Source organism: Agelaius tricolor, unplaced genomic scaffold (genome assembly GCF_023055355.1).
Source record: "Agelaius tricolor isolate 1412-34295 unplaced genomic scaffold, bAgeTri1.0.p SCAF_33, whole genome shotgun sequence".
NCBI classification, from domain to species: domain Eukaryota; kingdom Metazoa; phylum Chordata; class Aves; order Passeriformes; family Icteridae; genus Agelaius; species Agelaius tricolor.
In genome coordinates this window covers 4,903,812-4,928,628 of record NW_027269293.1, presented here as the reverse complement: position 1 = coordinate 4,928,628, position 24,817 = coordinate 4,903,812, and the positions used below count along the sequence as shown (strand labels likewise).

Genomic DNA, 24,817 nt, shown 5'->3' with positions numbered 1-24,817 from the left:
GAGGAAAAAATTGTAGCCATCAAGACCCTATGCAGCAGAGAATATTAATTAATGCAATGTAAGTGTTGCTCCAATTCCACTCATTGCTCTTAAGTAAATTATTTACTAATCATATGCCTAACAAGTTGTACCTCAAACCTGCTCCTTTCTCCACCCTGGGGATAGATTTGATGATGGCAGACACTTCATGCCCGTCAGTCACGTCCAGGGCTGAGATAACACAAAGTAATCCAGCTGTTATTGCAGCAACATGAAACAGACACCATGGTCAGTGAAAACAAACACTTGATTTCCTCACCTTGGTAAGCAGGTAAAGTTATTTCACTTTCTCTGCCTGTGAGAGGAGTCCTGGGTCCTTTTTTGGCACTTTGCCCAAGCAACTCCTCCATATCAATGAAAACATCATAAACTTTGTAAACTGAAGGAAAGAGAACTGAACTGGGAAAGGGGTAGGGGGGATGAAATGAGTTGGCAGCAATTTAAATTGGTATTTAGTGCATCAAAATAAAAGTGTCAACATCTCAATGACCTGTGGTATGGTCTCAATGGTATGTTTAGATCCAAGTAAAAGTAGATAAAGACATCTCCAGATATTAAACAGGTTTTCAAAAAGCCAGTGTCAGAATAAGATTGCTCTGGTTACAAGGACAGCTCTGGGGTGGGATATGAGCTGCTGGAGCTGAGATTCAAAGGGCCACATGGGAATAGACTCAGGTTGAGCCAGGAAGGTTTAGATTGGATATTAGGGATATATTTTTATATTTTTTGGTTTTTTTCCCACAGAAAGGATTGTCCATGCCTGGCACAGGCTGCCCAAGGCAGTGGTGAAGCCATCATCCCTGGGAGTGTTCAAAAGCAATGTGGATGTGACACTTGGGGACAGGGTTTAGTGGTGAATGTGGTGGTGCTGGGCTGATGGTTGGACTTTATTACCTTAAAGATCTTTTCCCACCTTAACAATTCTGTGACTCTATCACCAACCTGCCCAAGAGATGGGACACCCTGGCAGCCTCTCCCTTGCTGGGGACACAGGAGAGGATTCTGCACATGACTGAACTGCTTTCCACAAGTTTCCCTCCACACTCTCCCCTCTGCCAGGCTCCAGATGTCCAGAGCCAAATCTCAGACTGGAGCCCCCAGCTGAACCCCCAGAGCAGCTCCACTGGGGGAAATGGAAAGGGCAGAGCACAAAACTCCAGTAGGGGCTTGAGGCAGACTAGAAGAACCTCTTCTTTGTGAGAAACATTTAATTCAACACCATGACTTACAAGAGGACAGATTTACAGAGTAGTAACTGTAACAGACTGTTCAGAAAGGAAAATAATGGTTGCTGCCTGCAGTGCCAGGTAAAGCTCCCCAAAGCAGCACCTGGCAGAGCATCAGCAAAGTACAATTCAGTCTCCTTGCAGCACTCAAATGAGCAATATCAACCAATTTTGTGTTTTCAAACCTTTAAGAGAAGAGTGAATAAAGGATCAATCACCTTGGCATGGGATATTTTTCAGGGATCACTAAGCTGCACTACTCCCAAAGGCAATTCCCTGGCCCCTGGCTGTCCCTGCTAATCTTTCTCACACAATAAAGGCTCTGGGAGCTACTTTCTTCCCCAAGTTTTGGGATACCAACAACTTGTACAATTGGTTGGTGGCACAGTATTTAATGCACCACTGTGTAGTGTTCTCTCAGCCGAGACGGCCACGCACGGTTGAGCAATGGATACCCTAAGACTAAAAGAATTCTGCAACCCAGTCAAACACATTCCCCAAGCTATCAACTCTCATCTTCCTCCCCTCTCCTGGTCTCCCTTCCCAGAGAAATCCCTTTTTAGCCACAAGTTACCCCAATATGCTCAAAGATGTACTGGAAGAGACTGAGGGATCAATCAAGGTACCCATGGTGAAGCCCAATATTTATAAACACATTAAGGCAGGTTTCACATCAGTCCAATTGTTGACACAAAATGCTGGTCACTTCACTGCACATGCAAATAAGAAAGATTCAATACTTAATAAAAAGCTTTAAATTCCTTTTTTAGATATCAATTATAGAAAAATCAACCTTTTTCCTTTTTTTTTTTTTTTTAAAGAGGTCAGAACATTACTGCACACAAAAGCAGGTGTGTAGCCACACCTGCTGGAATGGATCCCCTTCCCTCCACACTGAGGAACAGAGGGCAGGTTCTTGGCACCAGAAGAGAAAAAGGAGGAAGTTTTCCTCATTATCAGTCAGAAATGAGTCATCCTTCCATCCCCAGTTGAGAAAGTCCTTCTGACTGGACTTAAACCAAAGTAAAATATACCTCAGGCTGGGTATATTCTGAACAGAGTCTTGGAGGCAAATGTCTGGACACACAGAGCTCTGGATCCAAACTGTGGTGTGGAATAACCAAATACCCAAATTCCCAGAGCTGGCAGCCCAAGTCCTCGAGTGCAGCTTCCCCTCCTCACCCCAGCTCAGGTGGGAGAGGCACTGGCAGCTCAGCTCTGAGACTACACTTCCAAACACTTCCAAGACCAATGTGGTCTTGTGAGGAAACAGCAATTCACACATGGAATGAACCATTCACAACATGAAATGACCTCCCTACAGTCAGGTACAAACAGGTAGCCCACAGCAGAGTAGCCAAGGAGTGAAACAGCATCTCCCTCCCTTGAGTAAGAGAGAAAATTGTTTCTGTGGGTCATTAAAAGTACTTTGATAGAAAAGCTTAAAAATGTATCACCCAGCACTGACCCACAAAAAGTAATACCAAAAAAAAAACCCAAAAAAAGAGCCAGCAAATTCAGTTCCTAGGATTTTCCCTCCCACCATGTGATATTCTTTATCCCCTCCCACTTTTGCATTCCCAAGCACCCTACCCCTGTAGAAAAAGGAAGGGGAGCAGAGTTTAGTCAAGTTCCATCTGCAGAACTCCCCTGCAGTGAATGAACCATCAGCTTCCACGTTTCCTGAAGTCCATCCAAAGGCTCTGGGGTACAGTTGGACTGATGGTGCACTCTTGGCTCTGTGAATGGTTGTGCTGACCCTGCTGAATGGGTTTATACTGGGAATTCTTACATGGAACTCCCTGAAAGAGGAAAAACAAAGACCTTGTAACTCAAAAAGAATTTTTGTATCTTTTCTTAAAAGGAGAAATCCCACTGTCCTAACACATCCATGTCTTTATCTCCTGGGTTTCACCTGCAGCACTCAGTTTGTTCTGGCTCCTGCCTGTTGCCAGACCTCTACAGCAGAAAGGAATTCAAGGCATTCACTGTCCAAATACAGCCACTGCTGGTGATAGGGGAAACTGGGAAAAAAGAGCCCAGATAAAAGATGGGATCTCCCAAAGGCCAAGCAGATTGCACATTATAATCAATCCTCAAGCTTCAAGGATTGCTAAACAAAATCAATCTTCCTCCCACCTGAAATCCTCATTCCCTTCAAAGGAGCTCCTCAGCTATTCATCCTAAAAAGTCCCTTTTTTCCCCCACCACATTCTTGATTCTTGTCTCAAAGGCTCCAGAGGAGGCCACTAAGTTGATCTTAAGGCTGGAGAACCTTTCCTATGGAGACAGGCTGAGACAACTGGGGCTGATCCCTGAGCCTCCTTTTCTCCAGGCTGAGTCCCCCCAGCTCCCTCAGTCCCTCCTGGTGCTCCAAGCCCCAGTGTCCAGCCTGGCCTTGGGCACTGCCAGGGATGCAGGGGCAGCCCCAGCTGCTCTGGGCACCCTGGGCCAGGGCCTGCCCACCCTGCCAGGGAACAATTCCTGATTGCCAAGATCCCATCCAGCCCTGCCCTCTGGCACTGGGAGCCATTGCCTGGCTCCTGTCCCTGCAGGCCTTGTCCCCAGTCCCTCTGCAGCTCTCCTGGAGCCCCTTCAGGCCCTGCCAGGGGCTCTCAGGTGTCCCTGGAGCCTCCTCTTGTCCAGCTGAGCACCCCCAGCTGTGCCAGGCTGGCTCCAGAGCAGAGGGGCTCCAGCCCTTGCAGCATCTCCGTGCCTCCTCTGGCCTGGCTCCAGCAGCTCCACGTCCTGCTGCTGCTGGTGCCCAGGGCTGGGGCAGCTCTGCAGGGGGGGGTCTCATGCCCACCTCCCCCATTCCTGACCCAAGGCCCCCACACCTTTCAAAGCCCAGGCTAAAAAGCAAAGATTGATCAATATTTAAGGTTCCTCCTGAAAACCTTCCTGTCCCCAGTGTTTAAGGTGAGACACAGCACAATCACCCACCTGGACTATACATTTTCCATCTCCTGGTCATGGTCCTGCTCCTCCTCCTCCTCTTCTTCTTCTCCTTCCTCCTCTGCTCCTTCTTTCTCCGAGGGAGGCTCCCCATCCCTGGCAATCTCCTCCACGTGGGCCAGCATGTCAGCCATCAGGGCCTCCTCCAGCCTCTTCCTCACCTGCTGCACCAGCTCCTCCTGCTTCCTGCCCAACACAAGCACACCCAACATCAGCCCCAGGGCTGCCCCTGGCAAGGGAAAAGAGTCTCCAATCCCTCCAACATCAGACAAGCATGGACTGGAACAGCCCTCTAAGAACTCCACTGTATAACAAAAAACAAAACAAACCAAAAAAACCCACCTGGCATTGTACTCTGAGTGAAGATGAAAAACATTTTAAGAATTTGTCCAGTATTTATATTACATGTCCTGGACCTGCTGATTTCTGGCTGAAATTTGGCTAACCTAGAAGCTTTTTTTTAGCCTAATGCTAATTTTTAACTACTAATATCTAACAAGTCAGCCAACCCTGCACAGACTTTCAAAAATGTGACTGAAGAAAATTAAATTTCAGGCCATTTCTTTCTGCTCATTTTCCTTTTGAGTCCTAACCCTAAGAAGTCAAAGCACAGCAAAGAAGTGATCAACAACCAGTGGCTCATGGGGCTCCTATTTCACCTCAGCCACAGGACATCAAAGTTACAAACAGACTCTTTTTCCTGGCCATTTATGTCTCAATCAACCCAGAAAAATCATCCTGCAATTCCAAAAGATTTATCAAGCAGTCAAAGCAAGGACTGCCTTTAAACACTTAATGAATGCAAATTGCATGCTGCAGGCCTTTGGTATAGTCAGTTCTCCATTAAAAGCTTAAAGCTGAGTTTGACCAATCCTGATTTAACAATATTTAATTACTACAGCAACCTATAGCAGAATAAGCTGCATCCTTGTTCCCTGTCAGCAGGCATGGCTTGGGTTTGGTCAATCCATACATTTTATTTAATTCATTTACAGACACAGAGGAAGGTGAAGAGAATCCAATCCCACTGTACAGGATTTCTCCAATGCTATCTCTGCTCAGAGGTGCCTCAGTCAAAGTTCTCCCAGCTCAGACACTTTTGTAATAAAAGGGATCTTGACACGAAAAACAAACATGAGCCTGAAACTGCAGAGTAACTGAGCATGGCCAAAATAAAAACCAGTGGGCTTTAAGCACATGACAGAGCTTAGTGTAACTACTTTTGTCTACTCTCTTGCTAGAGAGCCATTCCAATGAATTCCCAAGGCACAGTGTTCCATCAGACACTCAGAAAGAAAAAGCAAAGCACTGTTTGAGCACAAGGAACCTCGCTCCAGAACAGCAAGAGCTATTTCCAGCTCCTACCTGATATCTTCATCTGTCACCATGAAGGCTTTGCAGAGAGGCTGGGAGGTGTTGAGCCAGACCCCAGGGTTCTTCTCCACAGCTGCAGAGAGCTGCCCAGTGATGGGCATGGTGCTGGTGTGCAGGGCACTGGCGATGGCAGAGAGCAGAGTCTCATCTGTGCAGCCAGGGCCAACCCCTGCAAGGGGGAGGGAAATCCATGAGCAGCACTGCCCCAGGCAGGGAGCAGGAAATCAGGACAATGGGAATGAAATTTTAATGGCAAAGCACAGGCTGTCAGTTGGAAAGCTCACATGACACAAATCTCAGACCTAAATGCTTCTAACAGCACCTTTGCAGCTCTCTGAGGGTATTGAAACTTAGAGCAGTTCCTCATTGTTAGAACCAAAAAGATAATAAAAATCACCAAGCTGGGAAAGGAAGATGTTTCCATTCTGCTTGAACAAGGCTGGCAGAGCTGGGGGTGCTCACCTGGACAAGAGAAGGCTCCAGGGACACCTGAGAGCCCCTGGCAGGGCCTGAAGGGGCTCCAGGAGAGCTGCAGAGGGACTGGGGACAAGGCCTGCAGGGACAGGAGCCAGGCAATGGCTCCCAGTGCCAGAGGGCAGGGCTGGATGGGATCTTGGCAATCAGGAATTGTTCCCTGGCAGGGTGGGCAGGCCCTGGCCCAGGGTGCCCAGAGCAGCTGGGGCTGCCCCTGGATCCCTGGCAGTGCCCAAGGCCAGGCTGGACAGGGCTGGGAGCAGCCTGGGACAGTGGGAGGTGTCCCTGCCATGGCAGGGGTGGCACTGGATGGGCTCTGAGGTCCCTCCCAACCCAAACCTTTCTCCATGCTCGTGATCCCTCACTCACTTGGCCACCTCATTGTCACTCTGTCCCAGCTGTACCCACCCTCCGTGTGGCACCAGGGTTTCACTCTGGCCCTGCAGGGCTGGCCAGGCCCCTCAGGCCCCGTGTGGGGACAGCAGGGACCTGAGGCCAGCAGCACCCAGGGCTGAGGGGACACAGAGGCCGTGGCAAACCCACGGATCTGCACACAGTGACACCCTGGAGAGTGGCACCCAGGGGCAGTGGGCACAGACAGTGGCACCCAGGGGCAGTGGGACACCCAGAGGTGCTGGAGCCCCAGCAGGGCCCAGGTGAGCTGGAGTCCCTGCCATGAGGGGAGGCTCTGGGGGCCTTGGGGTGCCCTGCACCCCTGGAGGGACCTGGGTGCCCTTCAGTGGGGACAGTGGAAAGTGTCCCTGTCCATGGCACTGGGTGAAGTGGGATGGGCTTTGAGGTCCCTTCCAACCCAAACTCAAACAGCAATTTGGGATGCTCTGCTGTTTCTGAAAATGAATCCCCAAAAGACTGAGAAGCTTTGCTTCAGTGTCCCCTCAGAACAAAGGGCACTGGGAGCCCAGGCAGCACCACAGCTCCTGCTGCAGCAGGAATGGCCACGGCCCTGCCAGGCTCTGGGAACACCCTCAGCACCTTCACCCCCTCCTGCCAGGTGCCCAGTGCCAGCCCTGAGTGAAGGGCACCCTCTGATTACCTTGCAGCCCTTTGGGAAGGTCCATTGTCTTCACCAGCTCCTCTGCAATGTCAAAGGCATTCAGGCCACTCAGCTTCTTCTCCCAGAAGAGCTGCAGTCAAAGCAGGTGGTTATTGGTGTTACTGGCACAGCCAGGAGTGGAACTGACAGCTCCAGAAAATCCCTGCTTCCTGTGCAGACAGGGAACAGCAGGGCTGGGGACATTTAATGTGGATTTACCACAGAAGGGATCTGCCACCTCCAACAGCAGGAACAATCCTCACTGCCAATCAGCCCTGTGGAGTCATAGCTTCTTTGTGCCAGGGCTGGGATTAAATGTGTGAGATGGTATTTCTTGTTGGGACTCAGATGTTTATTAGCTCTAATCTATGTTACAGTCTCACCAACCCTGAGTTCTACATCACTTCACTCCAACAAACTAAAAACAGAGCCCTATCTCTCTCTACAAGAGAGAGAGATAGTTTATCCTTTTAAGGATAAACTGTCCAATTAAGAAATGACACCTAAATTATTTTTACTTTTTACCCAATAAACAACCAACCCATGGCTCATAATGTGGACTTTTTTATCCAATTACACAAAACCACCCAAACCCATGGAGAAGAAGGAGAAGAAAGAAGGAGAAGAAAGAAGGAGGAAGGAGAAGGAGGAAGGAGAAGGAGGAAGGAGAAGGAGGAAGGAGAAGGAGGAAGGAGAAGGAGGAAGGAGAAGGAGGAAGGAGAAGGAGGAAGGAGAAGGAGGAAGGAGAAGGAGGAAGGAGAAGGAGGAAGGAGAAGGAGGAAGGAGAAGGAGGAAGGAGAAGGAGGAAGGAGAAGGAGGAAGGAGAAGGAGGAAGGAGAAGGAGGAAGGAGAAGGAGGAAGGAGAAGGAGGAAGGAGAAGGAGGAAGGAGAAGGAGGAAGGAGAAGGAGGAAGGAGAAGGAGGAAGGAGAAGGAGGAAGGAGAAGGAGGAAGGAGAAGGAGGAAGGAGAAGGAGGAAGGAGAAGGAGGAAGGAGAAGGAGGAAGGAGAAGGAGGAAGGAGAAGGAGGAAGGAGAAGGAGGAAGGAGAAGGAGGAAGGAGAAGGAGGAAGGAGAAGGAGGAAGGAGAAGGAGGAAGGAGAAGGAGGAAGGAGAAGGAGGAAGGAGAAGGAGGAAGGAGAAGGAGGAAGGAGAAGGAGGAAGGAGAAGGAGGAAGGAGAAGGAGGAAGGAGAAGGAGGAAGGAGAAGGAGGAAGGAGAAGGAGGAAGGAGAAGGAGGAAGGAGAAGGAGGAAGGAGAAGGAGGAAGGAGAAGGAGGAAGGAGAAGGAGGAAGGAGAAGGAGGAAGGAGAAGGAGGAAGGAGAAGGAGGAAGGAGAAGGAGGAAGGAAAAGGAGGAAGGAAAAGGAGGAAGGAGAAGGAAAAGGACCAGCCTCTACCCTAAAACCTCCATCTTGCTTTATATATATTATTATATTCTAAAACCTTAAACTCTGTTTTCCACCCTGTGATATCACACATTTCTATTCAAACTCCACTCCCACAATCCCAGCTCTGTCATTCCATTTTGGAAGCTTCTCCACAGCCTCAGGTCAATGCAGTGTTCTCTGGGGGGTCAGTGCCTGGCAGCACAGAAAGTCTGAAATTCTCAGCAGCCAGGGCTCCAACACAGCCCCACATCTCCTCTCTCCCAGTTTGCTGCCTTGGAAAACTCTCTTTTCTTCCAGGGCCTGGAACTTTCACTGCTCTGAGCTGCAGCACAAGGCCAGGCTTGCTGACTTTCAGCTGCAAGCCCACAGTGTGAGACTGTAGCCATGATATTTTCTGAAAAATCCTTTCCTTAAGATTTTTCTTCCTGAGAAGCTGAGAGGCCTCAGGAACAAAATGTAAACAATGGTTATCTGCTGCTGTGGAATGCAACAGGTGCATCTGGGATTGGGCTCATGTGGTTGTTTCTAATTAATGGCCAATCACAGCCCAGCTGGCTCAGACTCTCTGAGCCACAAGCCTTTGTTATTCATTCTTTCTTTTTCTATTCTTAGCCAGCCTTCTGATGAAATCCTTTCTTCTATTCTTTTAGTATAGTTTTAATATAATATATATCATAAAATAATAAATCAAGCCTTCTGAAACATGGAGTCAGGTCCTCACCTCTTCCCTCATCCTCAGACCCTGTGAACATGAGACAGCCTTGTTTGCACCCTGTTTCTCTCCTACATATCCACAGAAAGTTAAGGAATGCAAGAATTCAAGGTAAATTATTATTTTCTTCCTTCAGTTTGGTCCTTTCCCCACGTCTCCCCTTTACCAGATTTTGAGTCACAGGTTCTCCCCAGGCTTAAAAGGCTGAATGTGTGATGTGGTAGAAATTCAAATACATCACCCTGATACACCTTTAACTCTGCACCTGGTGCAGCAGAGATATCAGGAGGATAGCAATGCACAGCTGGAGGATCAACTGCCTTGCAAAAAACCCCATTTTTATCAGGGTTTTGAGAAATTAAGAATTCACCTCAAACAGTCCATGCACATCCCACCCCTTTTTCCTGCCTGTCAAAATCCAAGTGCAACTAACCCCACATGACTTTTCCAAAAAGGGGAATGAGGCAGTCACAGCCCAAACACAGCCTGGATATTCCTTAGCCCTTCAAATAGGTGATTTGTTTGGTTTTTTGTTTGTTTTTTGGGGTTTTTTTGTTACCCAGAAAAGCTGTGGCTGTCCCAGTCCTGGAATTGATGAAAACCAGGCTGGATGGGGTTTGGAGCAACCTGGGATAGTGCAAAGTGTCCCAACCCATGGTGGGAGGGTGGAATGGGATCATCTTTAAGATCCCTTCCAGCCCCCAAGAATTCTGGGATTTTTAAGCCATGATGGGACTTGGCACCGCTTTCAAATTTTGGAGAAACATCTGGAGTCTGCTGAGAAAAAGTCAAAATATTCTGCAATCCAGTAAAGTATCTTAAACAGGAACACAAATCCAGCTCAGAACTGGGAGAGGGTATTTTATCTTTAGTGTTCTCTTTTATTGCCTTAACTATAAAAGCTGCAGGAACAGCAACCACACTGTGAACATACAGGATCTGCTTCCCCAGAAAACCATGGTAAGGCCCTGCCAACCTGCTGAATAAACAAAAAACCCACCCCAGCCACCAAAAACCCCACCCATTTCAGATAAATTCTATCTCACACCTGGGTTCTAGTTGAACTGGGTTTATTAAATTCTTAAAAACTGCCTTCAAAAAGTGGTTTTTGAAGTTTTCAGAAAAGGTTTTCAGTGTTCCAACAGGTACAGCTTATTTTACCTTCCCTTGTCCTGAGCACCCTTTCCTTTAATTTTGGTGTGCTCTCTTGCTTGCAAATACACACTATGATAATAATTTTGTATTAACAATACCATTCAAAGTGAATTTATGATCTTATACTGGCAGAGTTTACTCCTACTAATGTACAGTGCCTTGCACTGCAACAAACACCACAATGGATGTGATCTCTGCAGGAACAAGGATTTAATGGAACAAAGATTTAATGGAACATGGAATTCTTACACAACTGCAACATTTGACAGTGGTTCTAAACCCAAGTGTCCTCTGAAGTGGTTACAATGTCTGAAGAATTTTGTAGATAATACTGAATTTCAGCATGAAGGAAATTCAGGTTTAGCTACAAAAGAATTGGGATCTAAGCAAAGGCTGGAGTTTGTAAATCCCAGTATGCAGAGTCCATAACTAGAGATTGGGAATGGGACTTGTTCTGATTTTAAGAGCTGGGAGCACTGCAAGCCACTGCTTCTGAAAGATCAGATTTTTCTGAATTCTGAAATGAGATCAGGAATTGCCAGGGAGTATTTGTTCAGCATCACAAAATTAAAGCAGATTATTTTGGGATCCTCCCAGTAGGAAATCCAGGAGTTTCTCAGCCTTACCTGCCTGGGCTGGTCCACAGCTTTCTGGGGGTCACTCTTCACCTTGTTGCTGGGGTGGTTTGTGATCTTGGTGACAGGCTGTTTGAAGATAGAGGCTGTCTGTCTCACAGGCAGGGCTGTGTTCAAATCAGGCTTGCCCTGTTTCACACAAAAAGAAAAGGAAAAACCCACAGAAATGTTTTCAGTTTGCTAAAATGCTACTACAGCCACAAAGAAGTGCAGCAGGGAACAGTTCCTGGGCTTCAAATCTTGTCAAATCTCAAGTTATACAAGTTAGGCTGCTAAAAATACATAACTAAATTCAAATCTTGCCTTAGACCTATCAAAGTTTTCCACTCATTCTGTTTAACATAGCAGCCTCCTCCCATGTGAGTTCACACACATCAGTTTTACTCCCATTTTTAATGACTTTAGGAGTCAGAACAAACCATGTGTAATCACTAAAAGAGAGGGCTACAACACAGTATTTGTAATAAATAAAAAATTTTCAAGCAGAGATTTAGGCTGGTTTCTGAATCCAGAAACCATTCCTTCTAAATCCAGTAGTGACCAATAAACAAACTAACACCACTGAAAGCTGAATCCTTTTTTTTACCTTTGGTTCTGAACAAAGCTCAGCTTTTAAATGCAGCTCATAATCAATTTTGCACTACATGACTGCATTTTCTGTTAGGGGAAGCATAGGAAGGCTGTTCCTCATTCCCAAAATCCAACACACAACTCTTGGAATGGCTGTAGGACACGCTTTGTTCTCAGGGATGCAAACACTGTGTCTGCTTCACAGATTTATTCATGAGATGTAGAAAAGATGTATTCAGGACAAATATAATTCTGAACCATCTGGGTGCTAATCCTTTCAGAAGCCAGTGATAACATTTGTACATTTATTGAGAGTTTTGGGCAGAATTTTTAGCCTGAGAGGTGTGTGAGCTGCTGCTCTGTGCCTCAAGGCAGGTCTCAAAATATCCCTGCAGCACCAGGACTGTAAGAAATGTTCCCAGCACTCTCGTGATGATGATCCTTGACTGGCTGATGTATTTCAGAAATGAGCATTGTGCCTTTTCCACATTCAGTGTTTAGGTGCATATACAGCAGCTCTTGGGTTCTGGGAAAGATTTGAGCATCTGATGAAGATCCTTAGGAATGACTTGGGACAATCAATCCAGACAGGGAGCCTGTCACTGCCATCCTGACACCTCAACAATCTGAATTAGCAGCTAGAGAATCTTTTATTCTGTTCTACAAATAGGCCTCACAGCCCTCCTCCCTGTCAGGCTTTTTGCCCCAAATGCCACCTCCCCTTCCATCAGTGCCAAAGCTGGGTCAGCAGCACAGCACTGGAGGAGCTGCAGCATCTCCTCATCCCTGAGGACCCAAACCCCTCCTCTCCTCTCAAACCAAAGGCAAGGCAGGGCAGAGCTGCTGCACAGCTCCAGGAAATGTGGGGCTCTGGAGCAGATTGTGCTGGAGGAGGTGAGCTCACACTCCAGAGAGGGAGATCACAGAATCCCAGAATGGTTTAGATTGGAAGGGATCCTAAAGCCCATCCAGTGCCACCCCTGCCATGGCAGGGACACCTCCCACTGTCCCAGGCTGCTCCCAGCCCTGCCCAGCCTGGCCTTGGGCACTGCCAGGGATGCAGGGGCAGCCCCAGCTGCTCTGGGCACCCTGGGCCAGGGCCTGCCCACCCTGCCAGGGAACAATTCCTGATTGCCAAGATCCCATCCAGCCCTGCCCTCTGGCAGTGGGAGCCATTGCCTGGCTCCTGTCCCTGCAGGCCTTGTCCCCAGTCCCTCTGCAGCTCTCCTGGAGCCCCTTCAGGCCCTGCCAGGGGCTCTCAGGTGTCCCTGGAGCCTCCTCTTGTCCAGGTGAGCTCCCCCAGCTGTGCCAGGCTGGCTCCAGAGCAGAGGGGCTCCTCTGCACTCATCCCCACAGGGCAATGCCTCTCTCGTGCTGGGAACTGAGGAAGGTGACAGTCTCTTCCCTGCCCTCCTCCACAGAAGACTGAGCAGTGACACAACTCTCCTCCCCAGCACCAACCCCCTGGGAGCAGCACTTGTCCAACCCCCAGCAGCAGAGCTGTTCTGACACAGCTCCAATTCACACTCCAGCTATGAACTGCTGCATTCTCCCTCTCTCCCAGGCTGCTCTGGCAGTTCCTCAGCAGGGAGGGGGAGCAGCAGCAGCGCCTCTCACTCTTACTTTGGCCTGGTTGGAGCAGTCGTAGCGCATCCTCTGCCTGTTCTTGTTCATTTTGTTCATCAGCATCTTCCCCGTGCGGAAGTCGAAGGTGCCCAGGTCCATGGAGCTGCCCAGGTACCGCGCCAGCTGCGGCTTGCTGCGGAACTTCTTCCCACTGGGGCTGCAAGAAACACACCAGGTGTCCACCCCCAGGGACACCTCCACCCTCTGCACCTCCTCTGCAGCTCAGCAGAGGGAGGATTTTTATTGCCATGCTGAAAACCACATGTTGGACTTTGCAGAATGAAGCTGACGTTCGACTCTAAAATGTTTTCATATCGACTGCTTCTGATGTGGAACACACAAATGAAGTTAAAATGGTTTTGGATGTCAAGAGGAAGATTCAGATCAGATAAACAAATGTAGCACAATGCACACAATAACCATCAAGGGAGATCTCAGCACAGATGCACTTTTCATTCAGCTGTCTCTCACAGTAAATGCACATTTTTAAGTATAATTTCTTTTCCCAGGACTGTTGCATTTGACCAGCACCAAAAATGCTCCTTGTCTCCTCTCCCCACCCCTTGAACAGCACATTCAGGTTTGATTCTATGTCTTTTGTAGCATCCTGAAGACTTCAGAAAAAGAGAAAACCAGAAGTTAATACTGACAAGCTGCAAAACAAAGAATCACAAAGTGATGCAAAGATAAATGTCAAAACCCCCTAAAACTTTCCATTAATGGCAAAAGGGAAGAGAGACTCTTCTGTAACACCTGGGTTTCCACTAAGACTCAACCTGAAGAGAAGTTACAAATTATTCCAAATCTTTATTGATGTTTTCATTGGGTTTTTTTTTGGGTTTTGTGGTTTGGTTTTTTTGTTTTGTTTTGTTTTTGGGTTTTTTTTGTTTTGTTTTGTTTTTTAATAATCCAACATAAGCTATTTTTATTCATAAAGCAAAAATAAGCCAGTGTGTTATGGCTGCAGTGTAGGACTGTAACGACAATAAGCACCAAGTAATCTTCACCTTCTCACTGAGCACCATAACAACACCTCTTTATTCTGTCAATTACTTTCATTTCTGGTTTTCTCCACTTTACAACTTGCATATTCAGTCCTAGATGACATCCAGGAGAAGCTCACTCCCTTATATCCATCCCACTATCACAGCTTAATGGGCTGGAAAGCATTTTAAGACCAAAAATGCCAGTTACCACCTTATCTCACACTGGTGAGATGCTGATAACCTTACCAAGGTCTTAACAACAAAACAAAACAAAAGGAAAAGTTTATTTTCACATATTGTCTCCTGCCCTGAAGCTTTATTAGGGGAAAACCAGCATAAGCAGAGAATTTCTGGTATAGGACAGTGACAAAGCAATTAGGTTAAGTCAGGCTGTGCATGAAAAAAATAGATTAAAAAAAAAAACAAAACCAGAAAGTACCAAAGTATTAAAAGGTCTCCAAAAACTGAGATCAATTTAATATGAATTACACTAAAACTGAAATTAGAAAAAGTCTCTCGAAGGAGTTAAGACTGAAAGGTTGTGGTGATCCCACACAGCATCTGCTGAGGAAGCTCCTGGCTCCAACTGCTCCCAAGCTGCTTATCCTGCCTGGATCTCCTCCCTGCCACCACCACTGCTCACACAGCCCAGTGCTCATGCAAATGAACCAGCTGAGGAAAATAATCCATCTTTGGAGGGCAGGGGAGGAGGAGGAAACACTCCCCACTGGTTACTCCTCAGCTGGACCAGCTCCCTGTGGAGCTGCACTTGGGCCAGGACACAACACAGAGTAGGATCAAGGAGCAGAGGCTGTGTCCAGCCCCAGATTTGTGAATCACTTTTTCAAACTCTAAAGGGAGTTATTTGCCTCAATCCAGAGAGAGGAATTACCAACTCCAGCAGCTTTAGGGCAGGGCTGTTGCTGCCAGTGAAGCCAGGAAGAAAAACTCCTGCTACATGAAGAACATGGCACTGCTCCCTGTTCCAAGATCTGCTGCTCCAATTTAGGGTTTAGTGTCTTAGCAGGTTTAAAAATAATGCATTAAAGTGCAGAGTAACTTCCAGAACAGTCAGTACAGTCAAAGACAGGATTTTAAGTGAACAGAGCCCTTCATCTCTGTGTGTTTAGTATGTGCTGTGGTCATTTTGCAAGGAAGAACTCAAAAGCTGCTCAGATTCTCAAAAAACCCACCTGAAATGACTGAGAGTCCTGTCTCTTCCTGGGGAAGCTTGGCCCAAAGGAAAAGCACTGAAATGTTCAGAAGAAAAACTTTTATTCTGATTAGGTCTTGCAAAAGGCAGGATCATCCCCAGGCTCTCTGGGACAACAGCAGACCAGGGAGCAAAGCTATGAGCTAAAGGTGACAGTGAACTGAGAAAGGAAGGGATGGGGGCCCTGGAGCTCCTGGGGACCCTCTGGCAGGACCATGCAGGACATTGGGGCACCCACACACACCTGGGAGGGTCAGAGGTGTGGGGGGAGCCAGAGGAACCCAAAACTTGTGTGGGATCCCTGACGCACACCAGGACACACGGAAACTCCTCCAGTACCACAGAACTCTGAGCCCTGTTAAAGTGACTTTAAATGTCCCAAAATACAGAATTTACCTTCTTCTGCTCCTCCTGCACTGCTGCTTTTGCACAAAGAGGCCCAGAAACGAGACATTTTGGTACAAAGCTGCAAAGCCCAACCTCTGCTCTGTAACACCCCCCCCAGGCAGCGACGCTGAGAGCCCGGATTGATCCCGAATTAGGCTGTGCCAGAGCTCCCTGCGTGAAAGGCAAGGACACGGCCGACTTGCAAAGGAGTTTACAACTTGCAAAGGATTTGCCACGCTCGTCCATCACCAGCTCTGGGGCTTTATTCGCTTGGGCCGCTTGGCTCCCGCGAACAAAACAGACCTGGCTGCCGGGAGCCACCCCGAGCCACCCCCGGCTCTCATTCCCAGACTTTTCCGGGCAGATGAAGCCGCGTTCGGGGCAGCCCATTGAAGGGCCAGGCCTGCCAGGTGCCCCTGCTCTCCATGTGCAGCTCAGCCTTTGTTTCCTGCCTATATTATATCCTTAAGGAGAGAGCGGCTGCCCAGGCCCTCTCCCCTCCTCCCTCATCAGAGTCTCCTCCCCTCCGCTCTCCCATTTAGTCTGCACAGGATCTGCACAACTTGGGAAGCAAGGGACAAAAGGCAAAAAAAAAAAAAAACAACAACCCTGAGCAAACCCAGCCACCGCCTGCCTGTGGAAGGAATGGAGGCAGGAACAGCCCAGGGAAAACGGGTCACTGAAAGCAGACACTCAGAGCCTGTGTCCTCGCTGGAGGGGGCAAGGGAAGAACACAAAATGATTCTCCTTCTTGCTTCCCATCGTGCTCCCTCCCTCACTCCTCTCCCCAGCTCTGCTCCAGGCAAATCCCGGCACCAGGGGCTCCTGGAGAGCTGCAGGAGCTCCTGATGATGCTGGCAGGGAGATGGGGACCCCAAAACACTGCACAACCACCAGTGCTAGCACCTCTGTCACAGCATCCCCACGGCAGCCCTGGGGGCAGCATCCACAGCCAGCCCTGCCCCGGGCTCCACACTCAGCTGGGCCATCCTGGGGTGGGCTGGCACGGCCATGGACACCACACCCGGCCAGGTGGGTGACACCTCCAGCTGCCACAGAGCACCCCACACCCCCACACAGCCACAGCCACAGCCCAGGGAGCAGCCTCGGGGACCAGGCCTGTCCCTGTCCCCTGGGATGATGCCATAGGGCAACAAGGGGGGTCCTCATTCAGCAACTTGGACTCAAACCATACCTAAAATAAACACCCCCAAAAAACCCCAACAAAGCACTTGGAGACACACAAAATCTCCCAAATTTCCAGAAGCATCACATCCCTAAAGAAGAGCCCAAATGGCAGCTCCATAACACCGGGACAAACAAAATTACAACCAGATGATTTTGCAGGGCTCAACTCAGGCATCGTGGAACCATGGAATTGTTAAAGATGGAAAAGACCTTTAAGATCATCAGATCCAACCATCACCCCAGCACCACCACCATGTTCACCATTAAACCATGTCCCAGGTGTCACATCCACATGTTTTTTGAATATTTCCAGGGATGATGACGCCACCACTGCCCTGGGCAGCCTGTTCTAATCCTTTATAACTCTTTCCATGAAAAAAAATCTCCCTAATACCCAACCTAAATGTCCCCTAGTGCAACCTGAGGCCATTTCCTTCTCATGTGAGAAATGATGAGCTTCCCTGCAGGCAAACCAGAGCAACAGAGGAAAAGCAAAGCACAGACTCAGTGAAAGCATTTTGCTCCACAATTTTTTTTGAAAAGACTGTACCGATCAAAATATCCTTGGAGGAGTGTTAAAAACATTCCCTTCCAACTTCTTACATTTGTGCTGCAAAGGTAAGGAATTCTCAACAAAATAAGTTTCACACAAGAGTGTGAAGTTTCCCAGCACAGTGGTGTCAACATCCTGAAGCACAGACGAACAGTGATCCCAAATTTCTGACACTTGGTCATCAAAGCTTCAGGAGAAAAACACTCTGAAGAAAAAAAGCCCCACAAAGCAGCACTAAATTCTCCTTCCCCCACGTGAGAATCCTGAGTTTGAAGAGAGCCAGAACTCTCTCAAAGACAACCTGCCACTTTGACAAAATCCCTGACACGATTTTCTTCCTGAAATCCTCCATCCCTGCACTTCTCCTGCCCACAGGTCCCACCCTCTCAGCCAGAAACCCTCCTAAGGATGAGGTTCGAGGACTGGCTGTAAAAACCTGCCCAGGTACTCAGACCTCGAGGAAGATGGAATTTCCAGCCAGGGACTGGCTCACACACACATCTCACAGGGGCTTTCCACAAACCCTCCCCTCCCTGCATCTGTACGTGCCTGGGAGCTGGACAGAACAATCACCCAGGTAAACAACAGGCAGAACTCTCACAGATATTACTGAACTGCCACACCTGTATTTGCCACTCTGAGGTAATGCAAAATGCAACAGAAACCAAAAATTAGCGCAACAAAGCTCTATGCTACCTTTGATCTCTGTCCAAATTGATACAAAGGGAAAACCCATCATCATTTGGGAATAAAAATATGCTACTTATCCTCTCTTCCCCTTTTTCTTAAGTTCATCTCCGACACTGCAACTTAACAAGTTCTGGGAAAAACAGAATCTCTGAAGCTTTCAGCTGCTGGTGGTGGACTCATCCTGCCCTCGCCTCCGAGCTGCAGCAGCAGAATCGGCTTCACGTTCTCGAGGATAGCATTTTCTGGTTCACTCCCCCTTTTCTCACAACCATAACCTGATTCTAAAAATGAAACCTGGAGCTAAAGCTGCGTCTGTCCCATCCCTGGAAGTGTCCAAGGCCAGGCTGGACGGGGCTGGGAGCCACCCGGTCCAGTGGAAGGTGTCCTGCCCATGGCAGGGCGGGATGAGATGGGCTTCAAGGTCCCTCCCAGCCCAAACCATGCTGTGAGGATCCTGTGTCAGAGGCAGAAGTTGAGGGTTTGGATTTTCCCGACAGGCAGGGCCAGGTGAGGACACAGGGACAGCTCCTGCTGCGTTCCCAGCTCCCGCTGGACCCGAGTTTCACACCTCAGCCCGCGGGTGCCTCGTGGGTGCGGGGAGGATCCATATGGCCACCTACAGCCATATGAGCCATGCAGGGCTATAAATAGAACCCCTCCAGCTCCCGGGCCATGTGCTCCCCCCGCAGCCACACTCCCGGCAAGGCGCATCCCGACCCGCCCCGGGGCCAGCACCGCGAGCAGCCCAGGCTCCCTCCCCACAATCCCCGAGTACACCCAAAAGGCAGCGGAGCGAGCCCCGAGGGAGGAGGAGCACCCCCCGCGCTGCTCCTTCGACAATAAAGAACCGCGAGTGCCCGCAGGGCAGCAGCCGCTCTGAGGGGACGCGAGGGCTCCTCACGGCGCTCCCCGATCCCTGAGGGGGGCCGAGCATCCCCGGTCCCCCGCGGCCGCCCCGGGCCGGCTCCCCGCTCCCTTCCCCTCCACCTGTGGCTGCAGCCCCGGCCCGGCCCCCCGCGCCCGGGGCGGCCCCGCCGAGCGCTCCCACCTCTTCCGCTCCATGGCGGCTCCTCCCGGCCCGCTCCCGCCTGGCTCCGGCCGCCTCCCGCCGGCTCCTCCCGGCCGCCGCGCTCTCCTGCCGCCGCCGGCCCTTCCGCGCTCCCGCTGCCCCCGGGAGGCGGCGCCGCGGCCCGGCTCGTCCCGCTCCCGCTGCGCTCCCGGTGCCGGTCCCGGCCCTGGCCCCGCTCCCGCCGTCCGGTGCGCGCCGCTCCCTCCGCCCGCCCCTTCCACCCACCGAGCCGCCTCCCACCGCCCGCCGCGCCCGGATCCCTCCGCCCGCATATAGTCCCTCCCCCCGCCGCCCCCGCGTGGTGCCCCCCCCCCGTGCCAGCCCCGCTCCCCCCGGCGAACCCGCACGGTCCCGGCCTTACCCCAGCGCCGAGCGCCGCGGGCCCCCCCGGTGTCCCGGCAGCGCCGCTTTGGGCATCTTCCCCCGCGCCCGCCCCGGCCGCACTGGCGGCCCCGCGACCCCCGGCCCCGCCCCGCGCCCCGGGGACGCGAACCCGCCCGGACCCCCGGGGAGAACCGGCCCCTCGCCCTGGGGCTGCCCCCGGTGGGGGCTCGGGGGTTCGTTCCGTGCAACAGCAGCATACCAAAAAAAACCGCTCAAAAAAACCCAACAACAACAACAAAACACAACAAAAAAACAAAAAAAAAGGGGGGGAAATCTGCACACGAGGAACTGGAGGGAAGACAAAGCAATGAAAAGTTTTCCAGGAAAGCGTGTAAACCAACACCTACTGCAGCTGCAGTGGCAAATTCCTGGCTGTGGTACCGCCAGGAGAGGTGTCTGCCGAGGAACAGCCACTGGGAACCCTAGCTTTGGGAATGAGACACCAGCCAGCACCCGAATTCCAGTTGCTGTGCTCCTCACCATTCCATTCCAGTATCCACACGCTGAGAAACACCACAAGGCAGCCTCCTTCCCAAAGCAAGTCAGAGAAATCAATTTTCCTTTAATGAATGATGTATTAGCTTTTTGTTAAGAATCCGGCTTGGAGCAGCAGTTGGAAGGGATCAGTGTCAGACACCACAGCAGAGGTGTGCACAGCAGTGTGTCCACTCTCTCAGGCCACTGCTCTGGCCTGACATCAAACTCCATTTGTGTCAATAACCAGTGCTTCCTCCAGTCCCCAGCTGGCAGTAACTTAAAGAGTTATCCTGGAATATCCTGAGCTGGAAGGGACCCTCAGGGATCATTGATCCCAGCCCCTGTCCCTGCACAGGCACCCCAAGAACCCCACCCTGAGCAGCCCTGGGAGCTCCTGGAGCTGTGGCAGCCTTGGCACCATTCCCTGGGGAGCCTGGGCAGTGCCCAGCAGCCTCGGGGGGCAGAACCTTGCCCTGAGCTCCATGCCAAGGCCCGGCCCAGCTCCAGCCCTTGCTGGGCTCCTGTCCCTGTCCCAGAGCAGAGCTCAGCCCCTGCCCCTGTGCCTGCCCTGGGCAGGAGCTGCAGCCCCCAGGAGCCTCCCCTCAGTCTCCTGGGCTCCAGCTGAACCAGCCAAGTGCCCTCAGCTGCTCCTCAGCCCTTCCCCAGCTCCGTGTCCCTCCTTTGGCCACTCTCCAACACCTTTGGGTCCTTCTGATCTCGTGGTGCCCAAAGTGCCCCCAGCACTGGAGGTGAGGCTGCCCCAGGGCAGAGCAGAGTGGGACAATCCCTCCCTGGGCCTGGTGCCCCCAGCACAGGGTGGCCCTTGGGGCTGCCAGGGCCCAGCAGTGACTCAGATCCAACTTGCCCCTGACCAGGACCCCCAGGGCCCTTCATTCCCAGTCTGTCCCAAGGGCAGGAACCAGCACTGCCATCGTTAAACACCACATGGTTGGGGATTACTTACTGCTTTTTTCTTTTCAAGTCGGGGCTCACTCACTCGTTTCAAACTCCCTCGTTTGAAAAGCAGCAGGAGATCGAGGGAGGATGTGAGACTTGTCAGGGATGCGAGGGAAGCCCACGCCCCCACAACGGGCTGCAAATTGTCCAGACTCGGGAGTAGAAACTGGAAACAATTTCCCAGAGCCAGGTGCGCCTGTAGGTGCCGGGTTACATTAACTTTGTTTAAAAAGGTTTAAGATCCATGCGGGTGGAGGTGGTGGTGACTTTAGTGTGATCGATGCTGGGCTTTGCCCTGAAGGCATTGCAGCTCCCCAGGGACCGGCTGGGGTAGTTTATGTTGTCTCCTCTGGCCTCACAGGTAAGAAATGTCTCGCTCTGCCATTGCTGTTATTTCCTGCAATCTTGCACAAAAGAGATGGAAAACTTCCAATTCCCACTATTGATCAAACTTACACTATTTTCCACAAATGCACTTCCCTGTTTTTTTTGTAATAAAAACACCCCAAACCTCAAATCCAGCTCAATTTATACTGTTGTAACCAAAAACTTGTACTGATGTGGAGCTCTGGAGTGCAAAAGGGAAACTGAAGCACGATGAAACCTTCAGTGGTGTTTTTTAAGAATGAACTGGCAGAGCTGGGAGCAAGTGGAGCTGTTTGGATGTGGAAGAGTGTCACAGCCAGTCTGTGAAAGGATCCCTGCATCCTCTGGACCTCGAGCTGAGGGTATCAGGAGGTAGAAAATCAGTTTTCACTGGCAGCTGGCACCGGTTTGTGGAAGGGAAACATTTACTCTCTCCTAGGACTGCGTGAAATGTTTGGGTAGAAATGAACTCTTGAGCTGAAGGGAAAATATTCCAGTGTTCCTCTGGGAACACTGCCAAGGTGAAATATTTGCAGGTAGAAGCACCAGTTGAAAGTGGATTCAGCTGCCAGAGACTCTGTGTTGCCCCAGGATGAGCAGGTAATCCCCAAAATCACCCAAATCAGTTGTTGTCAGACATGAAAGGAAGCAGCAGGATATCCTGACAGAAAAACTCTTGATTTCACTCTGTAGGTACCCCTGGTTTGAAGCTTCCCACTCTGCATTCCCAGAGCCAACTGAGGAGCTTATTCCAGAGCAGGATTTGCCATGGAATTCCCAGCCCAGGAGCCCCAGCAGAGGCTCCTCCAGGAGCAGAGACCAACAGGGGCTGGGCAGGCTCCCAGTGCTGAGGTGGCTGCAGTTAAAAACCCTGTCCCACCTCCACTGGCACATTCCAGGAGAGAAGTGAAGTGGGGGCACCACCACAAGGGCCAACACTTGGAAGAGGCAGGCAGGAATGCAAAGTTTCCCTTTTCTTAGGGGCTGTTTCAAAGTTACATCATCAACCCACAGACGTAAATCCAAAGCTGTGCCTTCTCCAGGTTTGGAAGGGGAAGCTTTTTTCCCCCTCTGTCAGGTCATTGTTTTTATTTTGTTCCTAATATATGCAGCATTCACAACTCATTATGAAAATAATTAACTGTTAGAAGAGAGGTAATGCTAGGATATTAAAAATTAGAAAGATCACCCATGCCACTTGAAACAGTAATTATTTGAATTTTAACAGAGACTTGCCCAAGAATGCAGAAAGTATTTTCAAGAGTGTGTTTCTTGCTCTTGTAGCAAAAGAAATATAGCAATTAAACCAGTTATACACTAGTTCTAGGGTTAATTAGCAATAAATCCACCACTGGAAGTGCTGCACGAAGAACAAGGAGCTGAACAATCCCCAAACAAATCCAAGGTCTGTGCACTCCTTGCAGAGCTGCCTGGGCACACAGCTGGGATTTAAAATTTGTTTTTATCCTTTCAGCATCTCCTCTCACCAGCTGGGCACACCTCTGCCACTGGGGCTGTGTAAGGTCCCTGTCACCACTGATGGCAGCTCAGGGACCCCGGGGTTCTCAGAGGGATGGGACCACAGACCCCCAGCTCCAGCCTTCCCAAAGATCTCCAAGCCATGGAACAAGGCAAAACCAGGGGATTTCTGAAGCAGCAGGTTACACCCATCCTGCCCAGGTGTGTCACACAGGTGAAGTAAGAGCAGGGACTGAGCTGTCCAGACCTGAGGTTACAATCCTGCTGCTGTGCAAGGACAGGCTGACAGAACATCACTTCCCAAGAATATCCACTCTCCAGGTACAATCTGGCTGGAAATGGATCAGTATCAGCCCCCCTATGCAAGGCAGGGGCTGCTGCTGTCAAAGCTGCACTCCCAGCACCCTGAGGTTAAGGTGAGGCTCTGGCCTCCTGCAGGTCAGTCAGGAGCCCTGCTGGAGCAGGGATGGGACAGCCTGAGCAATCAGCACCATTATCCCATTATCCCACATCCCAGGAAAGCTGCCCCAAGGCTGCCAGAGCTCCAGGAGCTCCCAGGGGTGCTCAGGGTGGGGTTGTTGGAGTGGCTCTGCAGGGACAGGGGCTGCATTGATGATCCCTGTGGGTCCCTCCTCACTCAGGATATTCCAGGATTCTGTGATTGCATCTTAGAGCAGCAAAGGCAGTTTTTGCATGTGAAAATTATATTCTTTGCCCCCAATTAATTAACAATGCTGATGCTGAAGCAACACTAACAAATTTTACTGTTAATTAAGTAATCCAAGTGTCCTGCATAGTGCCACTGTTTGGGCAGGTTTTCCACCAGTTTTCCATAGAAACATCCCTGAGGGTGACACAGCCCTGACAGTGACACATGGGCAGCACAGCTACAACTGGGATTTTCCCCTAAAGAGATTCAAGCCTTGCATTACAGCCAAACATTCTAGTAAGATGAAATTGGGCACTAAGCAGAGAGAAAACAGAGACCCTGTTCTCACAGAGAGGAAGTTTGTTTGTAAATTCTGGTCTTTGTGAAAAGGGATGAACTTTTCCCCCCATGAGTCTGAGTCATCTGTGGCTGAGTGGCAGAGACCAGAGCAAAATAATAAATAATCCTTGTTCTTCTTTTTTCTAACAGCTAAAAGCTCTCACCTAAAGGGTTGTGTTTGGGAGCTGTTTCACCACCAATTTAAGTTCACAAATAAACAGATATATAAATTGAGAATATAGATTTTTCTACTTAAACCCCAAATTAAGAACTGAGCAGCTCTCTGAAGCCCTGGTTTTCATCCTGGTACAAAGACAGCCAGGATTTGGGGCCTGCCTTCCTCAAGCCTCTAGATTAAGCCAGAAAAGTTTAAAAAATAGACCATTTAAGGGGTCCATGAATTGATGTTAAAAACCCCAAATCCTTTCTTTAAACCAAATTTGAGGAACCTGCTACCATGAAACTCTGCAATATTGGCTGTGAAAAGTTAACTGCATCCATGAGGCCACAGTGATCCAGGAATGATGAGCGTAAAATCAACACATCCCTAAGAGTAGCTCAAGAGCTGTAATTGACATAAATAAATCATCAAGCCCAGCATCCTAGCAGCCAGTGGTTGATTCCTGAGGAACCTGCACAGGAAAAGAGGCAAACATGTGGCAGACCTGCCTTAGGACACACAGTCCAAGAAGCTGAAGATGTAACACAGTGCCCAGAGCAGCTGGGGCTGCCCCTGCATCCCTGGCAGTGCCCAAGGCCAGGCTGGACAGGGCTTGGAGCAACCTGGGACAGTTCCAGGTGTCCCAACCCAAACCAGTCTGGGATTCCATGATTCTATAAGCCAAAACCAAACCAGGAGTCTGATCTTAAGAATAT

The 24,817-nt window shown here is 50.0% G+C and overlaps 1 protein-coding gene across 3 annotated transcripts; it reads right to left on the bottom strand.

Annotated features, from left to right (window-relative positions):
- Positions 1 to 1,227: 1,227 nt before the first annotated feature.
- Positions 1,228 to 19,670, bottom strand: MBD3 (methyl-CpG binding domain protein 3). Of its 3 annotated transcripts, none has more exons than XM_071451692.1 (8): positions 19,652 to 19,670; positions 15,384 to 15,440; positions 13,202 to 13,361; positions 11,000 to 11,137; positions 7,123 to 7,213; positions 5,586 to 5,763; positions 4,209 to 4,406; positions 1,228 to 3,067 (listed from the first exon to the last, which is right to left on the bottom strand). In XM_071451692.1, exons 3-7 carry the CDS (start codon positions 13,301 to 13,303, stop codon positions 4,214 to 4,216), a joined length of 702 nt encoding a protein of 233 aa, XP_071307793.1. In that variant the 5' UTR covers positions 13,304 to 13,361; positions 15,384 to 15,440; positions 19,652 to 19,670; the 3' UTR covers positions 1,228 to 3,067; positions 4,209 to 4,213. The 3 variants fall into 3 exon arrangements, with proteins under 3 accessions (XP_071307793.1, XP_071307794.1, XP_071307795.1); XM_071451693.1 differs by lacking the exon at positions 19,652 to 19,670 and adding an exon at positions 19,270 to 19,503; XM_071451694.1 differs by lacking the exons at positions 15,384 to 15,440; positions 19,652 to 19,670 and adding an exon at positions 19,270 to 19,503.
- Positions 19,671 to 24,817: the final 5,147 nt, after the last annotated feature.

Bases quoted from the DNA above. Each gene is read 5' to 3' on its own strand.
- MBD3 (XM_071451693.1), bottom strand. The intron at 11,138-13,201 runs GTAAGAGTGAGA...TGTGTGAAACAG, and splicing joins ACTGCTCCAACCAGGCCAAA to GGCAAGCCTGATTTGAACAC. The intron at 4,407-5,585 runs GTAGGAGCTGGA...TGTGTTGGGCAG, and splicing joins GTGACAGATGAAGATATCAG to GAAGCAGGAGGAGCTGGTGC.